The sequence below is a fragment of the Mytilus edulis genome, chromosome 2, assembly GCF_963676685.1.
Source record: "Mytilus edulis chromosome 2, xbMytEdul2.2, whole genome shotgun sequence".
Classification (NCBI taxonomy): domain Eukaryota; kingdom Metazoa; phylum Mollusca; class Bivalvia; order Mytilida; family Mytilidae; genus Mytilus; species Mytilus edulis.
Genome location: NC_092345.1, coordinates 62,127,882 through 62,153,778, shown reverse-complemented (window position 1 = coordinate 62,153,778; position 25,897 = coordinate 62,127,882). Strand labels below are relative to the sequence as shown.

The window sequence follows — 25,897 nt, the reverse complement described above, 5'->3', positions numbered from 1 at the left end:
TCGCCCCTCGATCTATGAGTTTCACTGTTCCTCTGGTATCTTTCGCCCCTCTATCTATGAGTTTGACTGTTTCTCTGGTATCTTTCGCCCCTCATTTCTCTAATTATACACGGAATGAAACATTAAACACAAAGACAAAGACTTGTCAGCACTTTAAAAATGATTACCCCGATATTAATCATACGCCTACATTATGTCTATAAAATTTGAAAGCAAAGCAATTTAAGATATTCACGTAACATTCGCTCCATATGTTGCCAACAGTACATAAACTCAAATGACAATAAAAACCGATGATTTTCCTTCTTATATCTCATATCCACTACAAACCCTAACAAGAGTAGTTTATAGAAAATAAGGAGAACTTGTAAACCAGGTAAGTTGTATTTAATATATTTTAATATATAAAATATGAGAAATAACATGAATATTAAAATGTATCAAATTTGGATTAAAAAGTATAAAAGTGGTACGGATTTGTATATTCTACGATGTTCGACATATATGAAATCTTGAATGATTTGTAAAGGTATTTTGTATTCAAATTTAAAAAAATAATTATGACTCAGTTTTAGTTTAAACATATTTTATTTGTTAAAGTACAAATTGGATAAGACACAAGTCAAACAGACTTATGAAGTCTTCTCCATTTAACATTTATAGCAATATAATACAAAAATATATATGTATGAGCATGCATGTATAGAATGGTATATCTATTTAGTAAATATATATATAAATATGGATCAAAAGACGGAAAATTGAAGACTCAGTCTGACTAACATGTGCCTAATTTAAGAGATAAAAGAAATCTGTTTAAATTTCTCACAAACAATTTCTAATCATCAAAATGCAAATTAAAGTTGGGTTAGAATAGGTTTCTCTGAGCGTCGTAAATATCGGTAGGTTGTAATAAAGCTTGTTGAAAAACGTTACTGGTAAATTGTACAAATTGAATAAAAGTACTAAAAAGTTTACATTCACATGATGTGTTTTCAATTTGGACTCAACAAAGATACCGTATAGCGGGTTATTTTCGCGGATGAAAATATCACGATTTTTATTGAATAAGGTATACGAAATATTTTTGGGGTAATTATTTTGGCGGATTTAAATATTTTATCTATACCTTTGCATGTAAACTTTTAATTTGGCGGAATTTGCTTCGGCGATTTTGTTTTATCCGCGAAAATAAGCGATAATTTACATCCCGAACCCGCTTTACGATACCAGGTTTATAATTTATGTCGTTAGAGGCTAGTGCAGTGCAAATGAGACTCACAGGTGCCGCTCGAATAAGATTAAAACCGAAAAGCCTTATACGACGGTATTAATAGAGTATTGCAAATCGAAAATTCTTAATTCTCCCAAAAAACCTCAACTATAAACTTTACATAAGATAAAGTTATTGCATGGGCAGATTGATTTAATGTCAAAATAGTGTTCGTTTTGGTTGTTACACAGAACTACATATATGTTAATTATACGATTAACAACACAAGTTTGCAATCCTTTCCCAGATTGCTGCATTCTGACATATCTTTATGAACTTGAAAACATGAAATTACAAAAATCTTCATACATAATTCAATGTGTATACAGTGTTAATGTTTTATGTCATGTCTATTAAATCTAGAGTTGGATTTTCCTCGGAGTTCAGTATTTTTGTGATTCTACTTTTTGCTTAAACGTTTTAGTTTTATATGGAACTCGAAATACGTTATGTAACATAGGTTTTATTAATTTCTATCTCGATTACATTCTGCTACAAGTTTTTCTCCCGCAAATTGAAACAAAGTTCATGTTCAATGTTTTCGTATTCAAATAATGAACGACTACAGAACCTTTAAAAATGTTTTCGATTTCCAATCTTTAAATAAAGCCAAGATCGAATCGATTGACTCTTTTTTTTCTTTTTTTTCTTTTTCAAACTGCACTTAAGGAAGTTCGCTGCTCAGTTTCAAAATAAATAGCCATTACACTAGTATATATTGATGGGGGATTAATTGAGGAATCAAAAAAGCAAAAAAATATAAAGGGTCAATGTGCTTGTTTGATCTTGTTTCCGAGATATTAGCCATTGGAATTTTGGCGGGAACATGTTCTCTCTTGACTTTTCAAAGCTTTATCATGGACAAGTTGAAGTTCTCAAAAACTGTTAAAAAGTAATTAAAATTTTATAAGACTTTTACAGATGGCTTATCATTATACATGTACAAGATTCGTTTTGAACGTTTTTTAATAAACGCCCAATGCCGAATATTTAAAAGCCAAGGATGCAAAAGAACCTTAACATTTGAAAATCTATAAAACAAAATATTATCCGAAATCAGTATACACATCTTACAATCATAGCGTTTGAATAATCAATGAGATAATACGCACATATGTTTGCGCAAGTTGAATAAATTAACTGACACACAGTGACAATACCACCTGTTTTATTTTGGTTTTTAATGAATTTTATCACTTTAATCTTGAGTTAAAAATCCAACAAGAGAAAGGATTCTTATACCATGTTTGTATTATCTCAGTCTGCTTAGTTACATCGGTATGTAAACTGATTTACAAGACAAAATTATTGGTCTATTTATTAATGATGTTAGTTGCCGTCGGCGCTAATCACGCATATCTTCATCTAAAAAATAATGTTTTTTTTTTTTTTGCACTTTTTTAAATAAGAAAAATGTTGAGGCTATAAAAAAAGGTACTGATCGCATAATTATTTGAGGGATTTCTCAACATAAGAATTACTTAACAATAATAAGTCATTAAAATGTAAATATAATAGTAAACTAAAGAATCTGATGTTTACGGAGAACACATCTTACAATTTGTTCTGATTATATGTTTTACTCTCTGTATCTTTTTCCAGTGCAATTTATTGGATAATCAAAACGTTAATTAAATAGCTGGCATAACATATTAACATAATGGCACTGTTCAAACTTTTGCGGTTGAACAGAACACTTCTTTGTAAGAGTTGTCCTCACTGACACCGTGTATCTTGCTGTCAGAATTCTAAGTACTGTAACACAATTCAATATGTTTTCCTGAATTAATTGTTATATCATAAGAATATTGAAATCAAGTTATCCTTTTTGAATTTGAGGGAACTCACTGACTAACTCTTTAACAGTTAGAAATAAAAGCCTATAGCTTTGTTTTCAGAAATTTATGCCCAGTTCATGTTACAAGAATTTGTTTAAGATTTAAATATTTGTTTTTCATATTGCAACTCCTAAGGCCCAGAACTCAATACTGTGACATATCGATACTACAGTACATGTAGGTCTAAATCAGTAAATGCTATGGTGACTTTTTTAAAGGTATGCTTCGAATAGTCCTTGTGTGTTGAGTTTCCATGGTGAGTGTCTCCCTATCTAACGAACTAGTACCATTGTATACCAATGGCAGTCAAAGTCCTCGCCTGTCGTTAAGGCCTCCCCCTAATTCAGGACCCAATTTCTGTATGTATCATTTAATGAGGAGCAACAGATACAAAATGGATATTAAAACGGAGTCGAAGATGTCAATATCAAATTGATAATGCAAAAGAAAAAACATAAACGACGAAACGACAAACAGTAGACAAAACACAACAGAGTAAACTAAAATGGTGAGCAACAGAACACGAAATATTAATTTGTTTTAAGTTGATATGGTCATATCTTTAGATCAACCGTTTAGGAAATAATTTTCTCCTAAATACTAAGACTTGTTTACCATGTTTACCTCATGAAATGCTTACATTATGTTTGGCTTTATAACTATTTTGATCTGAGTGTCACTTATGATTCTTTTGTAGTCGAAAAGCGCGTCTGGCGTATTGAATTACAATACAGGTACCTTTAATAACTATTTGCCTTAGCTGTATTTAGCACAACCTTTGAGATTTTTTTGTTCTTAGTAACATTTTAAAATTAAATAAATGGCACTATATCTGTCAACGTATATTTGTTCCTAATAATATTTGTTCTTGAAGGAAACAATATTATAATAATATTTGTTCTGCAAAAATTATGTCATGGAATATTTTTTCCTTCTGTATTATATTTGTTCCACTGATATTAGGAACTTATATGTTCCTGAGTATAACAAATGTTCCTATTATGCTGAAGTTTAGTTTACACCTTATTGATTATTATATAAATCAAAACAGATTTTAAATACTGATTATATTCTAAACCAAAACAGATTAAATGCTAATTATTTGATTATTATGTAAAATGAAAAGTGTTAATATGAGTTAGATATATTCACCTGTACACAACACATGAATGTGTACTAAAACATGGAGGCTGATGAGTATGAGAAAATATGTATGTTTTTAAATGATGGGACATATTTGTTAACTATTCTTCATGTGACACAACCATAAACATTCTAATATGTTGAAATCAACTTAACTGATTTAGCAAACCTGTGTTTGCATATTTTTTCAATAAGATGTACGCATGCTTAATCATAAGCATAGGATGGTATAACAAAATATTTCTAGCGATATAAAATTTATAATCTTTTATTTGAGTAGTTTGTTCATTTTCAGAAACGATAAATAACACTCAACTGCAAGGATAATGAAGCTTGTTTGTACCTGCATCCTGTTTGTATTCCTGCAAATCAACCTCAACCAGATATATGTAAGCGCGCAGGTAGATGTTGCCAAATGCCCTATATGTACGTCTCACCTGCAGGAAATATTTTGCAACGAAAAGATTGGTAAGATGTTATACCTTTTAATATCCCAATTAAACTTTTTGTCGCATTTCCGACGCCCTTTTCTGAACAGAGATTCATCAAACACATACATTTTCAATCTCAGGATGAACATGAATTAGATCTAAACACGTTAGGAGCCGTCTAGTTAATAACCTGATCCCAAAAAGTCACAAAAATCCAAATTGTTTATAGTATGTGTAAATGTCACATAAGTCAGTATTTTGGTTGGGTACCAATATTTTTATTGTAATACATGTATTTAATTTGTAACTGCATATAAGCCTGATATATTTGATGATTTTTTATAATCCATGGGTCAATGTTGTTATGAAATTATAAAATTAAGAATAGAAATGGGGAATGTGTCAAACAGACAACATCCCGACTAAAGAGCAAAAAACTACTAAAGGTAAACAATGGGTCATTTACACAACGAGAAAATTCCGCACCCGAAGGCGTGCTTCAACTGGATCCTAAACAAAAACGTTCACTAGTTCAGTGATAATGAAGGCCATTCTAAACTCCAAAACATATAATTGAACTTATTGAACTTAAATTAAAGATCATACAAGACAAGGAAACTAAAGCAAGAGGCTCCTGCCTTGTGACAGGCGCAAAAATGCTGGATTTAACATACTTTGTGAAATCATTACCTTTCCCTATACATATAGCCAATGTAGAAAACACAACCCACAACAATACGTACAGTAAAACTCAGTTTAAAAGAAGTCTGAGTCCGACATCGATATAATAGGTAACAGAAGAAATTAGGCAAAATAACAATCATACCTAAATTAACAAAGAACTAATATTTCAATATACCAGTCGGACGGATAATACTAACCTGTCTGTTTCAGTTGTGGTAGTCATCATAGTATCAATAGTTCAAATTCCTGGCCCTCCTCATTATACTATTATCACTTGTACAGTTGTGAAAATTTACCGAGGCAATGAGGTAATGTATTCCTACAGACAACTGTGTCATCTACCATACTTTGATTGTCTTCTACAAAGAACTTTGAAAATAAGAAAATAGAGAAAAAAAAACATTGCTTTATATTTAGTAATAAAATAAGATAAAAAAAATATTGAACAAAACTGAAATTTACAAAATTGTACTGTTTTAAAAAAGGATCGAAATATGGATAGAATATACTTAAAACGCAAAAATTTCGAAGAAACACTGACACAAAGATGTGACATTCAATTCGACCGATACCGTACCGTTATCTACCGGATTCACACGAGGATAGCCGATTTACATTCGTCACATTCGACCGATTCGGTACCGTTGAATACCGAATTCACCCGAGGATAGCCGATTGAAATGTGTTGGTGTTCTCAAGTGCTGCCGAAGGTATTTCTTGTAACATCAATGTCAAACATCACGTTGCTCAATATAGTACAAATCCTCAATCGGTAATGTTATTTATCGAGGATAAAAGTCCAGGATTGTGACTCTGACAAATAGGACATTACCGTAGTCAGTCTGTTTAGTCCATAATAAGCGAGTTTTGTCATAAAACTAAGATCTTTACAATTGATTTCTGTAATGTTAATTTCCTATCACTCAATGCTCATTTTTGATTTTGACGATACGAGAGATTTATTGCATCGAATAGGAGTATTTTCAACATTTTTAATTTGAACTGTGAAGCGACGAATCACATGTATTTTATTGTAAGCATTCATTGAGCAATTCCATATTACACACTTATATATATATATGTATATATATGTATGTGGCAATATAGTTTTGTATTATTCTGACATTTGCAAGCTCTATTTTTTTAACAATTTGGGATATCATTGCTCCTCAGGTATCGTCAGATCGTTGAACGTAACTTACTAAATATTCACATTAATTTCAAAATACAACGATAAGCATTTAAAATGTGTATTAAATTTATCATTCTATTTTTATTTTGTTGTTATATTTGACTACAATACATATATTCAAAATAGTTAAGACATCTGAAACATGCGCTCATTGAACAACTGCTAATCATCAAGGTATCTATATCATGTCTTGTCTTTTTAATATTACAGACAGAAATTCCGATAGGATCTTCTATAAAATTTACAGCGCACGAGGATGCGTGCGTTCCCGCATGGAGGCAAACAAAATATATTTTGTCTGGTAAGTTAAAATGTTCAAACCTAGCTAGATTGATCTAAACTTGTTAATCTATCAATTCCTTAAATAATGGGTTTTGGAGTATGATGCATCTATCATGATAATTCCTTACATTATTACATTAAATTGTTTCAAATACTTGCAAATTATAAAGATGCGTTTTTTTAGTATTGGAAACTTTCTACCCGAAATTAAAGTAGGAAAACGGATGAAATCTGCCTCCGGATGGGGTATTTTCTCGCTGTGTTGAAGACTCATCGGTGGTTATCGTTTGTTGACTGCTCTTTGTTTGGATTGTTGTCCCTTTCACATATTTCCCATTCCATTCTCAATTTCTTTATAAGAATTGATGTCTATCAACATGTGTTGTGGGCCTCAATCCTTGTCGTGGGTCTCTATCCTTTTTCTTGTCTTGGAGGGACTATAAGATTGAAGTCACGCTTTTCGATATTGAATTTTATTCTACTGCCATTCAACAAGACATATGTACAGACGACAATAACTGTTCGCCGCCGACAAGCAAAAAGAATGTATACAGTTCCGTAAAATAGCATAAACAATTATGTCCTTCATTTCCGGTAAACAGAAATACCAAACAGAGGTATATAACACATGTTCAGCATTCTTATAATACATGTTCGGAAAGCCTGAACACATACTGTGTATGTACGATTCTCATTTTTGTTCATAACAAAACAAAAAGAAGCAAAATAATGAAATAAAATGGACATCTTTTCCATGCTAACATTTATTCCTGTTTACTTCACATTTAAAGATATCTAAGCCCTACATACATTTACATGTATGATAACGCAACACTTATTGTTTCATTTTATACTGCCAACTAGTTAATAGAACACAACATGTTATTTGTATTATGGAATACAAAATTATAATATTATAATGAACACGATAGAAATATGTGTAAAAGATTGTCTTATTCGCTATGTCTTTTTACAATAATTATGATTTTCAAAGTAAAGATGAAATTGATTAGAAAGCTAAAAGGAAACCATTTGATATTTCTTTTTTATTAGTAAAAGTTTATTATAATTTCAGGAACTTTAGGAACACTGCGTGACGGTCATTATGATATCACTTTATGTCATAGCATAATATTTCAGATAGGTGAAATCTCGATCACATTACTGCGATGGATTGAAAATGTTTTCAAAAAGTTAAAAAGTATTGGATGTAAAGGAAAACACCACTGCTTGGTAGGTATATAAATGTTGTATAACTATATTTCTTCTTTTTATTTTAAAGATTTGCATTTCAATTCCAAGATATGTTTTTAATTTTCTTTTGATACCAACAATTTCAACTTTTCGTAACATAAGTTATACTTATTTTCTGCACCCGAACAATAAGAGAAACAAAGATATAAGAATTGCATATGTTTCCATTCTATTCTTTTATTGTATAAAGCCTGATTTAAACCAGAGACCCTCCTTAAAAAAACGTTTTGTGTTATCAAAAAAACTAAGGAGATTTCAAAACGAGTGTTTCCTGATCAATTTAATAACCACTTTCCATGGTATTTTTTTGAATAAAACTATGAAATAGATATAAGAAGATGTGGTATGAGTGTCAATGAGACAACTCTCCATTCAAGTCATAATATGTTAAAGTAAGTAACCCAGGCGTAGATCAAAGTACGGCCTTCAACACGGAGCCTTATTTAAAAGCTCATTTTACATGTATTATAATACTTGTCCGATTGGCAAATTCACATGCGTATAATTGTTTTTTGCTTGACGATTTTGGCAAATAAGACAGTTGTGTGGTATTCTAAAATGTTAGACTTTGGATATACATGTATGTTCAATTTGTGAAACATTCTTTTAAACTTGACAACTAAAGTCTTGTAACTCTAGAGGTTCAAAACAAGGGAAAAACCAAAAAAAAAAAAACCAACGTAGAGGTTTAAGAAAACTGTTACAAGTATACTTGAGTGCGTGTTTGATATGTTCAAAATTACTTTTATTCTTATTTTTAATTCTCTTCACTCAAGAACGACAAATAAAAAAGTCAAAATCAAACAAGATCTAGAGCTTTTTTATCAATCACAAACATATTGTACACTTAAGAATAAATTGATTCAAGCAAACTCGAGTTTACTGAGTGCAATATCTGAAAAAAAATCTAAATTTATTTGTCTAAGTCCAGTATCTCCGGAACGACAGACGAAAACATTTTTAAAATGTAATATGAGCTTTTTACTGCCAATCAATTTTAATGAAAATTTTAATAGCAAAAAAGTAAAAGTTAGTGTACAGTATAGACCTACATGTGTTAGTGTATGTTCACTTGTGTGTACAGTGTAGACATACATGTGTTAGTGTATGTTCACTTGTGTTAATATGTCTTTTGATTGGATCAAGCCATTTCAGTTGATATTTATAGTGTGGTTTTTATGTTGTGATGTAACACTATTGTTTCAGATAAGGGTGGACTCAAGGTTTTGAACCATTAAACGTTTAAACCCACTGCAATTGTTTGCACCTGTCCTAGGTTATGAATCTTATGTTCAGTAGTTGTCGTTTGCTGATCTTGTTCATGAGTGTTTCTCGTTTCTCATTTTTTATGTAGATTAGACCGTTGATTTTCCCATTTTAATGGTTTTACACTAGTAATTTTTGGGGCCCTTTATACTTGTAGCTTGTTGTACTGTGTGAGCCAAGGCTCCGTGTTGAAGACCTATCATTGTTTATTTTGATAAATTGTGACTTGAATGGCGAGTTGTCTTTTTTGCACTCATGCCATATCTTCTTATATATATATACATGTATATGGTGTGAATGGCTGAACGGCGGGAGTTGACGGACGGGCTATGGTATACAATGATATGTGCCATTAGAGAAAATGAACTTAGTTTTGAATTATACGGTCACCTGGGTAATAATCCTGCTGATTAAATACTTCTAGCGACAACAATCTAATGGTTAAAACTGTCACTAAGCATGAGAGAAAAAAACAAAACCAATATGTTAATGCAATAAAGTGTTCTTGAGGAGTGTAACATTTTGTAAGGTCTGATCAATTTAATCGAAAGAATTAAAATGATCTACAAGCGGTATAACAATGTACATGTATAATGTTTACAAGCAATCTCATTTAGCAGAGTTCACGGTATAGGTTTTCTCATTGTTGAAGGCCGCACGGTTGCCTATAGTTACTAAGATTCACTTTTATGAACGTAAATTGATAGTTGTCACATTGGTAATCCTTCCACATCTCCTTATTTATATTAATAAATCATTATGGAAAATACTAGCCAGAATTATAATATATATAATTGTTCAAAGAGTTTTACTTGAAATACGAATACATTATCCAAATCACCAAAAATAACAACCAGTATAAACCTTACAAGCCTTTACAATAAATAAATCACTGCGCAGAGAAAAATACAATACATGTCATTGCAGACACAAAATTAAGAGTTCCCATTCCTTATGAAGTTCGAATCAGTAAAAACAGAGAAGTATTAAAAAAATAAACCTAGTGCGAGCAAAAAACTAACATCTAATTATTTATAAACAATAGGTGTCTTGCATATATACAAAACATATCTGTATTATGTAATAATGAATATGGTAAAATATTGGATCCATCTTATGAAAGATATTGAACCTTCAAATATTATTCTAAGGGAAGCCATAAATCTATCTCATTTTATGGACAAACATAACCAGGAATCTTGGATAGGAAGCATTAAACATATATTTAAATTTCTAGACTTATAATATCTATTTGTTAACCAGTCAAACTTTAAACAAAACCATATTCTAAAAAAAGTAAAAACATCTTTAACTATTAAATTTAAAGAAAGCTGGTTAGCTAGTTTAGAAAGCAATTCTGAGAAGTGTACTAACTTACAATCTGGCAATAAATTAAGAACTTACAGAAAATTTTAAAAATATTTTTATGTTTGAACCATATTTAGAAATGAATTCAAAAAAAGACAGGCAAATAATCACAAGATTTAGAACTAGCTGTCATGATCTTGAAATCGAAAGAGGGAGGTATATTGGAATTAAAGCTGAAGACAGAAAGTGTAAGCTATGTAAGAACGTAGTTGAAGACGAACTACATTTTCTTTCAAAATGTCCTGTTCTAAAAGATACTCGATCTCAACATCTATCTAATTTAAATTCAAAATTCAAAAATTTGTCAAGATTATCTGATGAAATGAAATTTGTTTGGATTCTTTCATCTGAAGATTTGTTTGTTACTTCAAACTAATCTAATTTATTGCACTCCCTTTTTGAAGAACGAAAGAAAATTATAGAAAATATTGTTGTTTGAAAAAAAAAAAAAATAGAAGAAAAATATATATAGATATATATAAAGGAAATAAAATTGATCAGGAGTTGTCTCCCATAGACCTAGAACTATAAAGATTGATGTAATTTCTCCAGGTCACAATGGCACCCATAACAACTATGTTTTGTCAATAACTTGGTTTATATCAGGTTAATTAGTGTACGTGTGTATTCGTGTGTTTTTTTGTTTAAATGTACTTTAATCATTCTAATCATTTTCTGTGCTTTTTTAGGTAATTCATTTGATTGTATAGCTCAAATTTTGGGCACCATGATTGGTTAATAAAAAAAAAAAATTATCTGTCAGTTGTTCAATAAGTAATTTGTTTCAATTTATAATTCAATGTATTTAAAATCATTTTATTTAGGAAAATAAAAAGGAAAATCATTTATAAAAGAATACCTGAATATTCATGTGACTATCAACATGATAAATGATAGTTAAACCTGTTAAACCAATTTTGCCGTTTCAGAACATAATGCATCCTGGGTAATATTTTCAAAAGTGTACACCAAAACGTCGTGATTGGTTGGAAATGTCATAAACAATGGAAATTCAATCAATGACGTAACGTCATTTTCATTTTGGGGTACGACCAATGATCCTTTAGATTTTGAAAAGGCGAATTATGTTAAGTTGTACACACTGTGGTAATCCAACGACATGAATAATGTAAATGATTTTTTTCATCTTGCGACTACTGAAAGCAGTTTTTTTTGTTGTTTGACTGCGTATCCATACACTGCTGATTTCATTTTTAATTATTTATTTACAGGCACTTCCGGACATACCTAAAAATAAGGACGTGAAAAATGCCTGCCTCTTTCCCGTAACTCCTACCAACGCAACTGACTGTTATATAAAGTGGGGTGTCTGTCTGAGAACGAAATGCAACGACCCGTGTACATGGTTCTATGCAGAAGGATCAAACTGTGCTGAAGGCGACTATGAACCTGACGTGGTGCCACCAGTTGCAGGCTAAGAAGAACAATAATATTTATTATATAATGTTCTGATAAATAAATGATAGCAAAATTTATTTTGATGGAAATTAATGGCATTCTATATCATATGATGATATGCTATTACAAAGAAAACATCTTTTTTCCCCGATTGATTGATCATTGATTGTTGGTTGCTATGTTCAGTGACAATTTTCCCGATTGAGGGTAACATATACAGTTACCTATTGCAAGTCAAGGTCAAATTATGTCTGGAAGATGTAACAGTATATGATATACACCAAAGGGAGATTGATTGATTGTTTCTTAATAAACGCCCAGAGGCTAATATTTCCTGCAAATACAGAACAAGAAAAGTAGAGCTAATATGAATACAACACATTAATTGAAGATAAACAAACAGAACCATGGCATATAGAAAATAAAATCAGAAAAAAAAACAGAAAATGGTTCACAAAATACTAAAAAAGATAAAGAAATACCAACCCAAAGTTCTAAAGTTCGGGATAAACTCATTCACGGGCTTTGAAAGTGGTTGTTACTATTAAAAATTTTCGAGGGGGGGGGGGGCGGAGGATTTGCTTCTCATTTCAGTTTGTTTCAAGGACAATTGTACTGGGAGTGTAATATTTGGTCGATAACAAATATATACGATGTGAAATACTTAAATATCATTCGAAAAACCAAGGTGTTTATTATAGATAAAATAAATGATCAAAAAAGTTATATTTACTGAAATACTTTATATCATAATCGTGATTTCCCATTTTGGAAATAAAACATAGATTATGATAAAATTGAGAATGAAACTGTGGAATATGTCAGAGACAATAACCCGACTTAAGAGCAGAAAACAGTCGAAAAACACCAATGGGTCGTCAACGCAGCAAGAAAATCCCGCACCGGTATTCGTCCTCAGGTGGTCCTTAAATAAAAATGTGTACTTGTTCAGTGAAAAAGGAGGTCATACAGAACTCAAAAACATATAATTGAACTTAAATTAAAAAAAACATACAAGACTAATAAAGGCAAGAGGCTCCTGACTTGTGACAGGCGCAAAAAGCGGCGGAGTTAAACATGTTTTGAGAGATCTCAACCCTCCATCTATACCTCTAGTCAATGTAGAATAAAGAAAAAAGCAATATTACTCACAGTACAACTCAGTTTAAAAAATGTCCGAGTCATCGCCGATGTCAGAATATGTTACAAAAGAAACTGAGCAAAATGACAATGATACATCAATTAACAAAGAACTACTAGCAGTTATTGACATGCCAGCCCAAGACCTCAATTAAAATGGTTGAAAGATTATGTCATCATCATATGAAAACCAAGTACAATTCCTTAAGTAAGGTATTACTTATATAATTTTCCCGTTCAAACGTGTCCTAAGATTGGACAATTTTAATTTGCAAAACACTCATTTGCAAATACACCGCCGCCTCAAATTAGAGCTACAGTGTCATGTATATAACCAAAATGTGCGAGATTAAATGGGATTCAATAATTTCATTGCTTTTCTGCTGTGATTATTATATATATATTGTAATTTAAAACAACATGGGATTTTCAATATTCCATGGGATAATGGTCAATCCCCTGGGCTTTTGCCTTGTCCCATGGGATATTGAAATCCCATGTTTTTCTAAATCAAATTACAAAATATATATTACAATAACAGCAGACAAGCAATGCAATTATTGAATCCCATGTAATTCCGCACGTTTTCGTTATATATACACGACACTGTAGCTCTAATCCGAGGTGGCAGCGGATTTGCAAATGAGTGTTTTGCAAATTAAAAGTGTCCAGTGTACTTTATTATCTATATTTGTTGGTATTTTCCCGCACTTGTATATATATCCTACAAATGAAGCGTGATCGACATCTCGCAAAAATTACCGCAAACACTGCGGCTATTCCGTCTTTAATACTAGTTGAGTATTTAACAAAAGTCACACGTATAAGCTTGCTAATAGAACGAACAAGAACTACTTTATTTTGCCAATCATGTAAGCCATGTGGTATTTTAGTATGCTTGTAGTTACTGAAAGAAAGTTCAAAGAACTTAACAGGCTTCGAAAACAGTCCGTCCAACACTATGACAAATACACACATCACGTTGAAAGCAGACATTTTAGTTGTTTTTATAGTGTTGCTGTCGTGCTTCTTCTGCTCATATTGAACATTTGATGCTCTGTCGCAAATGCCGTTACAAATTACATGCAACTTCAACAGAGTCTGTTTACATCTGGGGCACATGAAATCATTCACGAGTTGTTAAAGCTTCTAGTCGCTCAGTCTTTTGTTTTCTCTGTTGTGAATTGTAGACTGCTGCTTGCCCTTTTCTCTTTTTTTGTTTTTGTTTTTTGGGCTCTTTCAAATGGTACTGTCAGTTAATCTTCAACTTAATTTAATATTTTATTAGCATACCTTCTATATACGGTATTCAGTTTTCATAAATTATATTTGTGAAATTTCTGGTACACTAATTTAATGTACCGTATTGCTTTAATTGTACAACTTTCTTAAAGTCAGGGGTCCACGGTGGGTAAGGTTGTCCTGCGAGCAAACGTTCTGTGCTGGTGATTCGCAATCTAATTAAAAACCGATCTCTCATCGCTCCTGTTTCTGATATGTCGCGTGGGAGATCTAACGAAACCGGCTTTGAGGTCACATGTGAGTGAACTAAAAGTTATTAATTTATAAAGATATGCTAATGAGTTGACGACCTATTAATAAGCCAATCAAAAAAGTTTATGAATTATTTTGACTGACGATTTCGTCGTAAATAAAATGAGTTACATCCCTTTGCCTTACGTTAAACTTCCAAGATCGTGGAAGACTCAATTTCATTGGTCGAAAAAGACACACCTCCGAGGTCACTCACATGTGACCTCAAAGCGGGTTTCGTTAGATCTCCCCCGCGACATATCAGAAACAGGAGCGATGAGAGATCGGTTTTTAATTAGATTGGGTGATTCGGTCCTGACTGGTGCTAATGATCATTGGAAATATGTAAACAAAGACGAAAATGATGATTTTTGACGTTCTCTCTCATACAAAAATGAAGGAAACAGTTGATATTTTTCAATCTTGTTTATTATGGATTAAAATTATTTTGTGAAAAAACAGTGTAATTTATTAAAATTTTGCATTTTGTCAATTTATTCATGTCCTGATACTGTGTTGGTGGGTCCTGATACGGTGCTGGTGATTTTTGATAAGAACTTAGTCATATTTGAATCAAATGTTACAAAATCAATAAAATTGGGCAGATAATTTTTTTCAATAGGATCTGTGACTCCTATTTTTGCTTTTGTGCTCACAGATCCTATTGAAAAAAATTATCTGCCCAATTTTATTGATTTTGTAACATTTGATTCAAATATGACTAAGTTCTTATCAAAAATCACCAGCACCGTATCAGGACCCACCAACACAGTATCAGGACATGAATAAATTGACAAAATGCAAAATTTTAATAAATTACACTGTTTTTTCACAAAATAATTTTAATCCATAATAAACAAGATTGAAAAATATCAACTGTTTCCTTCATTTTTGTATGAGAGAGAACGTCAAAAATCATCATTTTCGTCTTTGTTTACATATTTCCAATGATCATTAGCACCAGTCAGGACCGAATCACCCAATCTAATTAAAAACCGATCTCTCATCGCTCCTGTTTCTGATATGTCGCGGGGGAGATCTAACGAAACCCGCTTTGAGGTCACATGTGAGTGACCTCGGAGGTGTGTCTTTTTCGACCAATGAAATTGAGTCTTCCACGATCTTGGAAGTTTAACGTAAGGCAAAGGGATGTAACTCATTTTATTTACGACGAAATCGTCAGTCAAAATAATTCATAAACTTTTTTGATTGGCTTATTAATAGGTCGTCAACTCATTAGCATATCTTTATAAATTAATAACTTTTAGTTCACTCACATGTGACCTCAAAGCCGGTTTCGTTAGATCTCCCACGCGACATATCAGAAACAGGAGCGATGTTTCGGTTTTTAATTAGATTGCGAATCACCAGCACAGAACGTTTGCTCGCAGGACAACCTTACCCACCGTGGACCCCTGACTTTAAGAAAGTTGTACAATTAAAGCAATACGGTACATTAAATTAGTGTACCAGAAATTTAACAAATATAATTTATGAAAACTGAATACCGTATATAGAAGGTATGCTAATAAAATATTAAATTAAGTTGAAGATTAACTGACAGTACCATTTGAAAGAGCCCAAAAAACAAAAACAAAATAAGAGAAAAGGGCAAGCAGCAGTCTACAATTCACAACAGAGAAAACAAAAGACTGAGCGACTAGAAGCTTTAACAACTCGTGAATGATTTCATGTGCCCCAGATGTAAACAGACTCTGTTGAAGTTGCATGTAATTTGTAACGGCATTTGCAACAGAGCATCAAATGTTCAATATGAGCAGAAGAAGCACGACAGCAACACTATAAAAACAACTAAAATGTCTGCTTTCAACGTGATGTGTGTATTTGTCATAGTGTTGGACGGACTGTTTTCGAAGCCTGTTAAGTTCTTTGAACTTTCTTTCAGTAACTACAAGCATACTAAAATACCACATGGCTTACATGATTGGCAAAATAAAGTAGTTCTTGTTCGTTCTATTAGCAAGCTTATACGTGTGACTTTTGTTAAATACTCAACTAGTATTAAAGACGGAATAGCCGCAGTGTTTGCGGTAATTTTTGCGAGATGTCGATCACGCTTCATTTGTAGGATATATATACAAGTGCGGGAAAATACCAACAAATATAGATAATAAAGTACACTGGACACTTTTAATTTGCAAAACACTCATTTGCAAATCCGCTGCCGCCTCGGATTAGAGCTACAGTGTCGTGTATATATAACGAAAACGTGCGGAATTACATGGGATTCAATAATTGCATTGCTTGTCTGCTGTTATTGTAATATATATTTTGTAATTTGATTTAGAAAAACATGGGATTTCAATATCCCATGGGACAAGGCAAAATCCCAGGGGATTGACCATTATCCCATGGAATATTGAAAATCCCATGTTGTTTTAAATTACAATATATATATGATAATCACAGCAGAAAAGCAATGAAATTATTGAATCCCATTTAATCTCGCACATTTTGGTTATATACATGACACTGTAGCTCTAATTTGAGGCGGCGGTGTATTTGCAAATGAGTGTTTTGCAAATTAAAATTGTCCAATCTTAGGACACGTTTGAACGGGAAAATTATATAAGTAATACCTTACTTAAGGGATTGTACTTGGTTTTCATATGATGATGACATAATCTTTCAACCATTTTAATTGAGGTCTTGGGCTGGCATGTCAATAACTGCTAGTAGTTCTTTGTTAATTGATGTATCATTGTCATTTTGCTCAGTTTCTTTTGTAACATATTCTGACATCGGCGATGACTCGGACATTTTTTAAACTGAGTTGTACTGTGAGTAATATTGCTTTTTTCTTTATTCTACATTGACTAGAGGTATAGATGGAGGGTTGAGATCTCTCAAAACATGTTTAACTCCGCCGCTTTTTGCGCCTGTCACAAGTCAGGAGCCTCTTGCCTTTATTAGTCTTGTATGTTTTTTTTAATTTAAGTTCAATTATATGTTTTTGAGTTCTGTATGACCTCCTTTTTCACTGAACAAGTACACATTTTTATTTAAGGACCACCTGAGGACGAATACCGGTGCGGGATTTTCTTGCTGCGTTGACGACCCATTGGTGTTTTTCGACTGTTTTCTGCTCTTAAGTCGGGTTATTGTCTCTGACATATTCCACAGTTTCATTCTCAATTTTATCATAATCTATGTTTTATTTCCAAAATGGGAAATCACGATTATGATATAAAGTATTTCAGTAAATATAACTTTTTTGATCATTTATTTTATCTATAATAAACACCTTGGTTTTTCGAATGATATTTAAGTATTTCACATCGTATATATTTGTTATCGACCAAATATTACACTCCCAGTACAATTGTCCTTGAAACAAACTGAAATGAGAAGCAAATCCTCCGCCCCCCCCCCCCCCCCTCGAAAATTTTTAATAGTAACAACCACTTTCAAAGCCCGTGAATGAGTTTATCCCGAACTTTAGAACTTTGGGTTGGTATTTCTTTATCTTTTTTAGTATTTTGTGAACCATTTTCTGTTTTTTTTTCTGATTTTATTTTCTATATGCCATGGTTCTGTTTGTTTATCTTCAATTAATGTGTTGTATTCATATTAGCTCTACTTTTCTTGTTCTGTATTTGCAGGAGATATTAGCCTCTGGGCGTTTATTAAGAAACAATCAATCAATCTCCCTTTGGTGTATATCATATACTGTTACATCTTCCAGACATGATTTGACCTTGACTTGCAATAGGTAACTGTATATGTTACCCTCAATCGGGAAAATTGTCACTGAACATAGCAACCAACAATCAATGATCAATCAATCGGGAAAAAAAGATGTTTTCTTTGTAATAGCATATCATCATATGATATAGAATGCCATTAATTTCCATCAAAATAAATTTTGCTATCATTTATTTATCAGAACATTATATAATAAATATTATTGTTCTTCTTAGCCTGCAACTGGTGGCACCACGTCAGGTTCATAGTCGCCTTCAGCACAGTTTGATCCTTCTGCATAGAACCATGTACACGGGTCGTTGCATTTCGTTCTCAGACAGACACCCCACTTTATATAACAGTCAGTTGCGTTGGTAGGAGTAACGGGAAAGAGGCAGGCATTTTTCACGTCCTTATTTTTAGGTATGTCCGGAAGTGCCTGTAAATAAATAATTAAAAATGAAATCAGCAGTGTATGGATACACAGTCAAACAACAAAAAAACTGCTTTCAGTAGTCGCAAGATGAAAAAAATCATTTACATTATTCATGTCGTTGGATTACCACAGTGTGTACAACTTAACATAATTCGCCTTTTCAAAATCTAAAGGATCATTGGTCGTACCCCAAAATGAAAATGACGTTACGTCATTGATTGAATTTCCATTGTTTATGACATTAATTTTCTAACCAATCACGACGTTTTGGTGTACACTTTTGAAAATATTACCCAGGATGCATTATGTTCTGAAACGGCAAAATTGGTTTAACAGGTTTAACTATCATTTATCATGTTGATAGTCACATATTCAGGTATTCTTTTATAAATGATTTTCCTTTTTATTTTCCTAAATAAAATGATTTTAAATACATTGAATTATAAATTGAAACAAATTACTTATTGGACAACTGACAGATAATTTTTTTTTTTATTAACCAATCATGGTGCCCAAAATTTGAGCTATACAATCAAATGAATTACCTAAAAAAGCACAGAAAATGATTAGAATGATTAAAGTACATTTAAACAAAAAAACACACGAATACACATTTACACTAATTAACCTGATATAAACCAAGTTATTGACAAAACATAGTTGTTATGGGTGCCATTGTGACCTGGAGAAATTACATCAATCTTTATAGTTCTAGGTCTATGGGAGACAACTCCTGATCAATTTTATTTCCTTTATATATATCTATATATATTTTTCTTCTATTTTTTTTTTCAAACAACAATATTTTCTATAATTTTCTTTCGTTCTTCAAAAAGGGAGTGCAATAAATTAGATTAGTTTGAAGTAACAAACAAATCTTCAGATGAAAGAATCCAAACAAATTTCATTTCATCAGATAATCTTGACAAATTTTTGAATTTTGAATTTAAATTAGATAGATGTTGAGATCGAGTATCTTTTAGAACAGAACATTTTAAAAGAAAATGTAGTTCGTCTTCAACTACGTTCTTACATAGCTTACACTTTCTGTCTTCAGCTTTAATTCCAATATACCTCCCTCTTTCGATTTCAAGATCATGACAGCTAGTTCTAAATCTTGTGATTATTTGCCTGTCTTTTTTTGAATTCATTTTTAAATATGGTTCAAACATAAAAATATTTTTAAAATTTTCTGTAAGTTCTTAATTTATTGCCAGATTGTAAGTTAGTACACTTCCCAGAATTGCTTTCTAAACTAGCTAACCAGCTTTTTTTTAAATTTAATAGTTAAAGATGTTTTTACTTTTTTTAGAATATGGTTTTGTTTAAAGTTTGACTGGTTAACAAATAGATATTATAAGTCTAGAAATTTAAATATATGTTTAATGCTTCCTATCCAAGATTCCTGGTTATGTTTGTCCATAGAATGAGATAGATTTATGGCTTCCCTTAGAATAATATTTGAAGGTTCAATATCTTTCATAAGATGGATCCAATATTTTACCATATTCATTATTACATAATACAGATATGTTTTGTATATATGCAAGACACCTATTGTTTATAAATAATTAGATGTTAGTTTTTTGCTCGCACTAGGTTTATTTTTTTAATACTTCTCTGTTTTTACTGATTCGAACTTCATAAGGAATGGGAACTCTTAATTTTGTGTCTGCAATGACATGTATTGTATTTTTCTCTGCGCAGTGATTTATTTATTGTAAAGGCTTGTAAGGTTTATACTGGTTGTTATTTTTGGTGATTTGGATAATGTATTCGTATTTCCAGTAAAACTCTTTGAACAATTATATATATTATAATTCTGGCTAGTATTTTCCATAATGATTTATTAATATAAATAAGGAGATGTGGAAGGATTACCAATGTGACAACTATCAATTTACGTTCATAAAAGTGAATCTTAGTAACTATAGGCAACCGTGCGGCCTTCAACAATGAGAAAACCTATACCGTGAACTCTGCTAAATGAGATTGTTTGTAAACATTATACATGTACATTGTTATACCGCTTGTAGATCATTTTAATTCTTTCGATTAAATTGATCAGACCTTACAAAATGTTACACTCCTCAAGAACACTTTATTGCATTAACATATTGGTTTTGTTTTTTTTCTCTCATGCTTAGTGATAGTTTTAACCATTAGATTGTTGTCGCTAGGAGTATTTAATCAGCAGGATTATTAACCAGGTGACCGTATAATTCAAAACTAAGTTCATTTTCTCTAATGGCACATATCATTGTATACCATAGCCCGTCCGTCAACTCCCGCCGTTCAGCCATTCACACCATATACATGTATATATATATAAGAAGATATGGCATGAGTGCAAAAAAGACAACTCGCCATTCAAGTCACAATTTATCAAAATAAACAATGATAGGTCTTCAACACAGAGCCTTGGCTCACACAGTACAACAAGCTACAAGTATAAAGGGCCCCAAAAATTACTAGTGTAAAACCATTAAAATGGGAAAATCAACGGTCTAATCTACATAAAAAATGAGAAACGAGAAACACTCATGAACAAGATCAGCAAACGACAACTACTGAACATAAGATTCATAACCTAGGACAGGTGCAAACAATTGCAGTGGGTTTAAACGTTTAATGGTACAAAACCTTGAGTCCACCCTTATCTGAAACAATAGTGTTACATCACAACATAAAAAACCACACTATAAATATCAACTGAAATGGCTTGATCCAATCAAAAGACATATTAACACAAGTGAACATACACTAACACATGTATGTCTACACTGTACACACAAGTGAACATACACTAACACATGTAGGTCTATACTGTACACTAACTTTTACTTTTTTGCTATTAAAATTTTCATTAAAATTGATTGGCAGTAAAAAGCTCATATTACATTTTAAAAATGTTTTCGTCTGTCGTTCCGGAGATACTGGACTTAGACAAATAAATTTAGGTTTTTTTTCAGATATTGCACTCAGTAAACTCGAGTTTGCTTGAATCAATTTATTCTTAAGTGTACAATATTTTTGTGATTGATAAAAAAAGCTCTAGATCTTGTTTGATTTTGACTTTTATATTTGTCGTTCCTGAGTGAAGGGAATTAAAAATAAGAATAAAAGTAATTTTGAACATATCAAACACGCACTCAAGTATACTTGTAACAGTTTTCTTAAACCTCTACGTTGGTTTTTTTTTTGTTTTTTCTCTTGTTTTGAACCTCTAGAGTTACAAGACTTTAGTTGTCAAGTTTAAAAGAATGTTTCACAAATTGAACATAGATGTATATCCAAAGTCTAACATTTTAGAATACCACACAACTGTCTTATGGGATTTTCGATTTTGCCAAAATCGTCAAGCAAAAAACAATTATACGCATGTGAATTTGCCAATCAGACAAGTATTATAATACATGTAAAATGAGCTTTTAAATAAGGCTCCGTGTTGAAGGCCGTACTTTGATCTACGCCTGGGTTACTTACTTTAACATATTCTGACTTGGATGGAGAGTTGTCTCATTGACACTCATACCACATCTTCTTATATCTATTTCATAGTTTTATTCAAAAAAAATACCATGGAAAGTGGTTATTTACTTGATCAGGAAACACTCGTTTTGAAATCTCCTTAGTTTTTTGATAACACAAAACGTTTTTTTAAGGAGGGTCTCTGGTTTAAATCAGGCTTTATACAATAAAAAAATAGAATGGAAACATATGCAATTCTTATATCTTTGTTTCTCTTATTGTTCGGGTGCAGAAAATAAGTATAACTAATGTTACGAAAAGTTGAAATTGTTGGTATCAAAAGAAAATTAAAAACATATCTTGGAATTGAAATGCAAATCTTTAAAATAAAAAGAAGAAATATAGTTATACAACATTTATATACCTACCAAGCAGTGGTGTTTTCCTTTACATCCAATACTTTTTAACTTTTTGAAAACATTTTCAATCCATCGCAGTAATGTGATCGAGATTTCACTTATCTGAAATATTATGCTATGACATAAAGTGATTTCATAATGACCGTCAAGCAGTGTTCCTAAAGTTCCTGAAATTATAATAAACTTTTACTAATAAAAAAGAAATATCAAATGGTTTCCTTTTAGCTTTCTAATCAATTTCATCTTTACTTTGAAAATCATAATTATTGTAAAAAGACATAGCGAATAAGACAATCTTTTACACATATTTCTATCGTGTTCATTATAATATTATAATTTTGTATTCCATAATGCAAATAACATGTTGTGTTCTATTAACTAGTTGGCAGTATAAAATGAAACAATAAGTGTTGCGTTATCATACATGTAAATGTATGTAGGGCTTAGATATCTTTAAATGTGAAGTAAACAGGAATAAATGTTAGCATGGAAAAGATGTCCATTTTATTTCATTATTTTGCTTCTTTTTGTTTTGTTATGAACAAAAATGAGAATCGTACATACACAGTATGTGTTCAGGCTTTCCGAACATGTATTATAAGAATGCTGAACATGTGTTATATACCTCTGTTTGGTATTTCTGTTTACCGGAAATGAAGGACATAATTGTTTATGCTATTTTACGGAACTGTATACATTCTTTGTGCTTGTCGGCGGCGAACAGTTATTGTCGTCTGTACATATGTCTTGTTGAATGGCAGTAGAATAAAATTCAATATCGAAAAGCGTGACTTCAATCTTATAGTCCCTCCAAGACAAGAAAAAGGATAGAGACCCACGACAAGGATTGAGGCCCACAACACATGTTGATAGACATCAATTCTTATAAAGAAATTGAGAATGGAATGGGAAATATGTGAAAGGGACAACAACCCAAACAAAGAGCAGTCAACAAACGATAACCACCAATGAGTCTTCAACACAGCGAGAAAATATCCCATCCGGAGGCAGATTTCATCCGTTTTCCTTCTTTAATTTCGGGTAGAAAGTTTCCAATACTAAAAAAACGCATCTTTATAATTTGCAAGTATTTGAAACAATTTAATGTAATAATGTAAGGAATTATCATGATAGATGCATCATACTCCAAAACCCATTATTTAAGGAATTGATAGATTAACAAGTTTAGATCAATCTAGCTAGGTTTGAACATTTTAACTTACCAGACAAAATATATTGTGTTTGCCTCCATGCGGGAATGCACGCATCCTCGTGCGCTGTAAATTGTATAGAAGATCCTATCTGAATTTCTGCCTGTAATATTAAAAAGACAAGACATGATATAGATACCTTGATGATTAGCAGTTGTTCAATGAGCGCATGTTTCAGATGTCTTAACTATTTTGAATATATGTATTGTATACGTAGTCAAATATAACAACAAAATAAAAATAGAATGATAAATTTAATACACATTTTAAATGCTTATCGTTGTATTCTGCTTTTGTATCTTGAAATTAATGTGAATATTTAGTAAGTTACGTTCAACGATCTGACGATACCTGAGGAACAATGATATCCCAAATTGTTAAAAAAATAGAGCTTGCAAATGTCAGAATAATACAAAACTATATTGCCACATACATATATATACATATATATATATAAGTGTGTAATATGGAATACTTTCTAGATATGTTTGAAATAGGTTAAGTCTATTTAACGACAAACGCCCAATAACTCTTGTCCAACAAATAATCAACTTGCCAAGGAGGATGTCATATGGAAAACAAGAATTGCTCAATGAATGCTTACAATAAAATACATGTGATTTGTCGCTTCACAGTTCAAATTAAAAATGTTGAAAATACTCCTATTCGATGCGATAAATCTCTCGTATCGTCAAAATCAAAAATGAGCATTGAGTGATAGGAAATTAACATTACAGAAATCAATTGTAAAGATCTTAGTTTTATGACAAAACTCGCTTATTATGGACTAAACAGACTGACTACGGTAATGTCCTATTTGTCAGAGTCACAATCCTGGACTTTTATCCTCGATAAATAACATTACCGATTGAGGATTTGTACTATATTGAGCAACGTGATGTTTGACATTGATGTTACAAGAAATACCTTCGGCAGCACTTGAGAACACCAACATATTTCAATCGGCTATCCTCGGGTGAATTCGGTATTCAACGGTACCGAATCGGTCGAATAGGACGAATGTAAATCGGCTATCCTCATGTGAATCCGGTAGATAACGGTACGGTATCGGTCGAATTGAATGTCACATCTTTGTGTCAGTGTTTCTTCGAAATTTTTGCGTTTTAAGTATATTCTATCCATATTTCGATCCTTTTTTAAAACAGTACAATTTTGTAAATTTCAGTTTTGTTCAATATTTTTTTTATCTTATTTTATTACTAAATATAAAGCAATGTTTTTTTTCTCTATTTTCTTATCTTCAAAGTTCTTTGTAGAAGACAATCAAAGTATGGTAGATGACACAGTTGTCTGTAGGAATACATTACCTCATTGCCTCGGTAAATTTTCACAACTATACAAGTGATAATAGTATAAGGAGGAGGGCCAGGACTTTGAACTATTGATACTATGGTGACTTCCACAACTGAAACAGACAGGTTAGTATTATCCGTCCGACTGGTATATTGAAATATTAGTTCTTTGTTAATTTAGGTATGATTGTTATTTTGCCTAATTTCTTCTGTTACCTATTATATCGATATCGGACTCAGACTTCTTTTAAACTGAGTTTTACTGTACGTATTGTTGTGGGTTGTGTTTTCTACATTGGCTAAATGTATAGGGAAAGGTAATGATTTCACAAAATATGTTAAATCCAGCATTTTTGCGCCTGTCACAAGGCAGGAGCCTCTTGCTTTAGTTTCCTTGTCTTGTATGATCTTTAATTTAAGTTCAATAAGTTCAATTATATGTTTTGGAGTTTAGAATGGCCTTCATTATCACTGAACTAGTGAACGTTTTTGTTTAGGATCCAGTTGAAGCACGCCTTC

At 31.8% G+C, this 25,897-nt stretch overlaps 1 protein-coding gene and 1 long non-coding RNA gene across 3 annotated transcripts; one reads left to right on the top strand and one right to left on the bottom strand.

Moving 5' to 3' along the window:
- The first annotated feature begins 326 nt into the window (after nt 1–326).
- Nucleotides 327–12,227, top strand: LOC139510631 (uncharacterized). 2 transcript variants are annotated; one of them, XM_071297180.1, is made up of 6 exons: nt 327–376; nt 4,535–4,722; nt 5,580–5,677; nt 6,772–6,862; nt 7,919–8,076; nt 11,964–12,227. In XM_071297180.1, exons 2-6 carry the CDS (start codon nt 4,581–4,583, stop codon nt 12,168–12,170), a joined length of 696 nt encoding a protein of 231 aa, XP_071153281.1. In that variant the 5' UTR covers nt 327–376; nt 4,535–4,580; the 3' UTR covers nt 12,171–12,227. The 2 variants fall into 2 exon arrangements, with proteins under 2 accessions (XP_071153281.1, XP_071153282.1); XM_071297181.1 differs by having other exon boundaries at nt 330–376; nt 4,550–4,722.
- A 6,476-nt stretch (nt 12,228–18,703) lies between these two features.
- Nucleotides 18,704–25,498, bottom strand: LOC139510630 (uncharacterized). Its single transcript, XR_011661938.1, has 4 exons — nt 25,394–25,498; nt 24,078–24,168; nt 22,864–23,021; nt 18,704–18,967 (listed from the first exon to the last, which is right to left on the bottom strand). It is a non-coding gene; the product is annotated as an uncharacterized lncRNA (long non-coding RNA).
- Between the last annotated feature and the right edge of the window lie 399 nt (nt 25,499–25,897).

Excerpts from the sequence above, each read along its gene's own strand:
- LOC139510631 (XM_071297180.1), top strand. The coding sequence starts at position 4,581 with ATGAAGCTTGTTTGTACCTGCATCCTGTTTGTATTCCTGCAAATCAAC. Across the intron at positions 6,863-7,918 it reads AACAAAATATATTTTGTCTG|GAACTTTAGGAACACTGCGT; the intron begins GTAAGTTAAAAT and ends TTATAATTTCAG. Across the intron at positions 8,077-11,963 it reads AAGGAAAACACCACTGCTTG|GCACTTCCGGACATACCTAA; the intron begins GTAGGTATATAA and ends ATTTATTTACAG.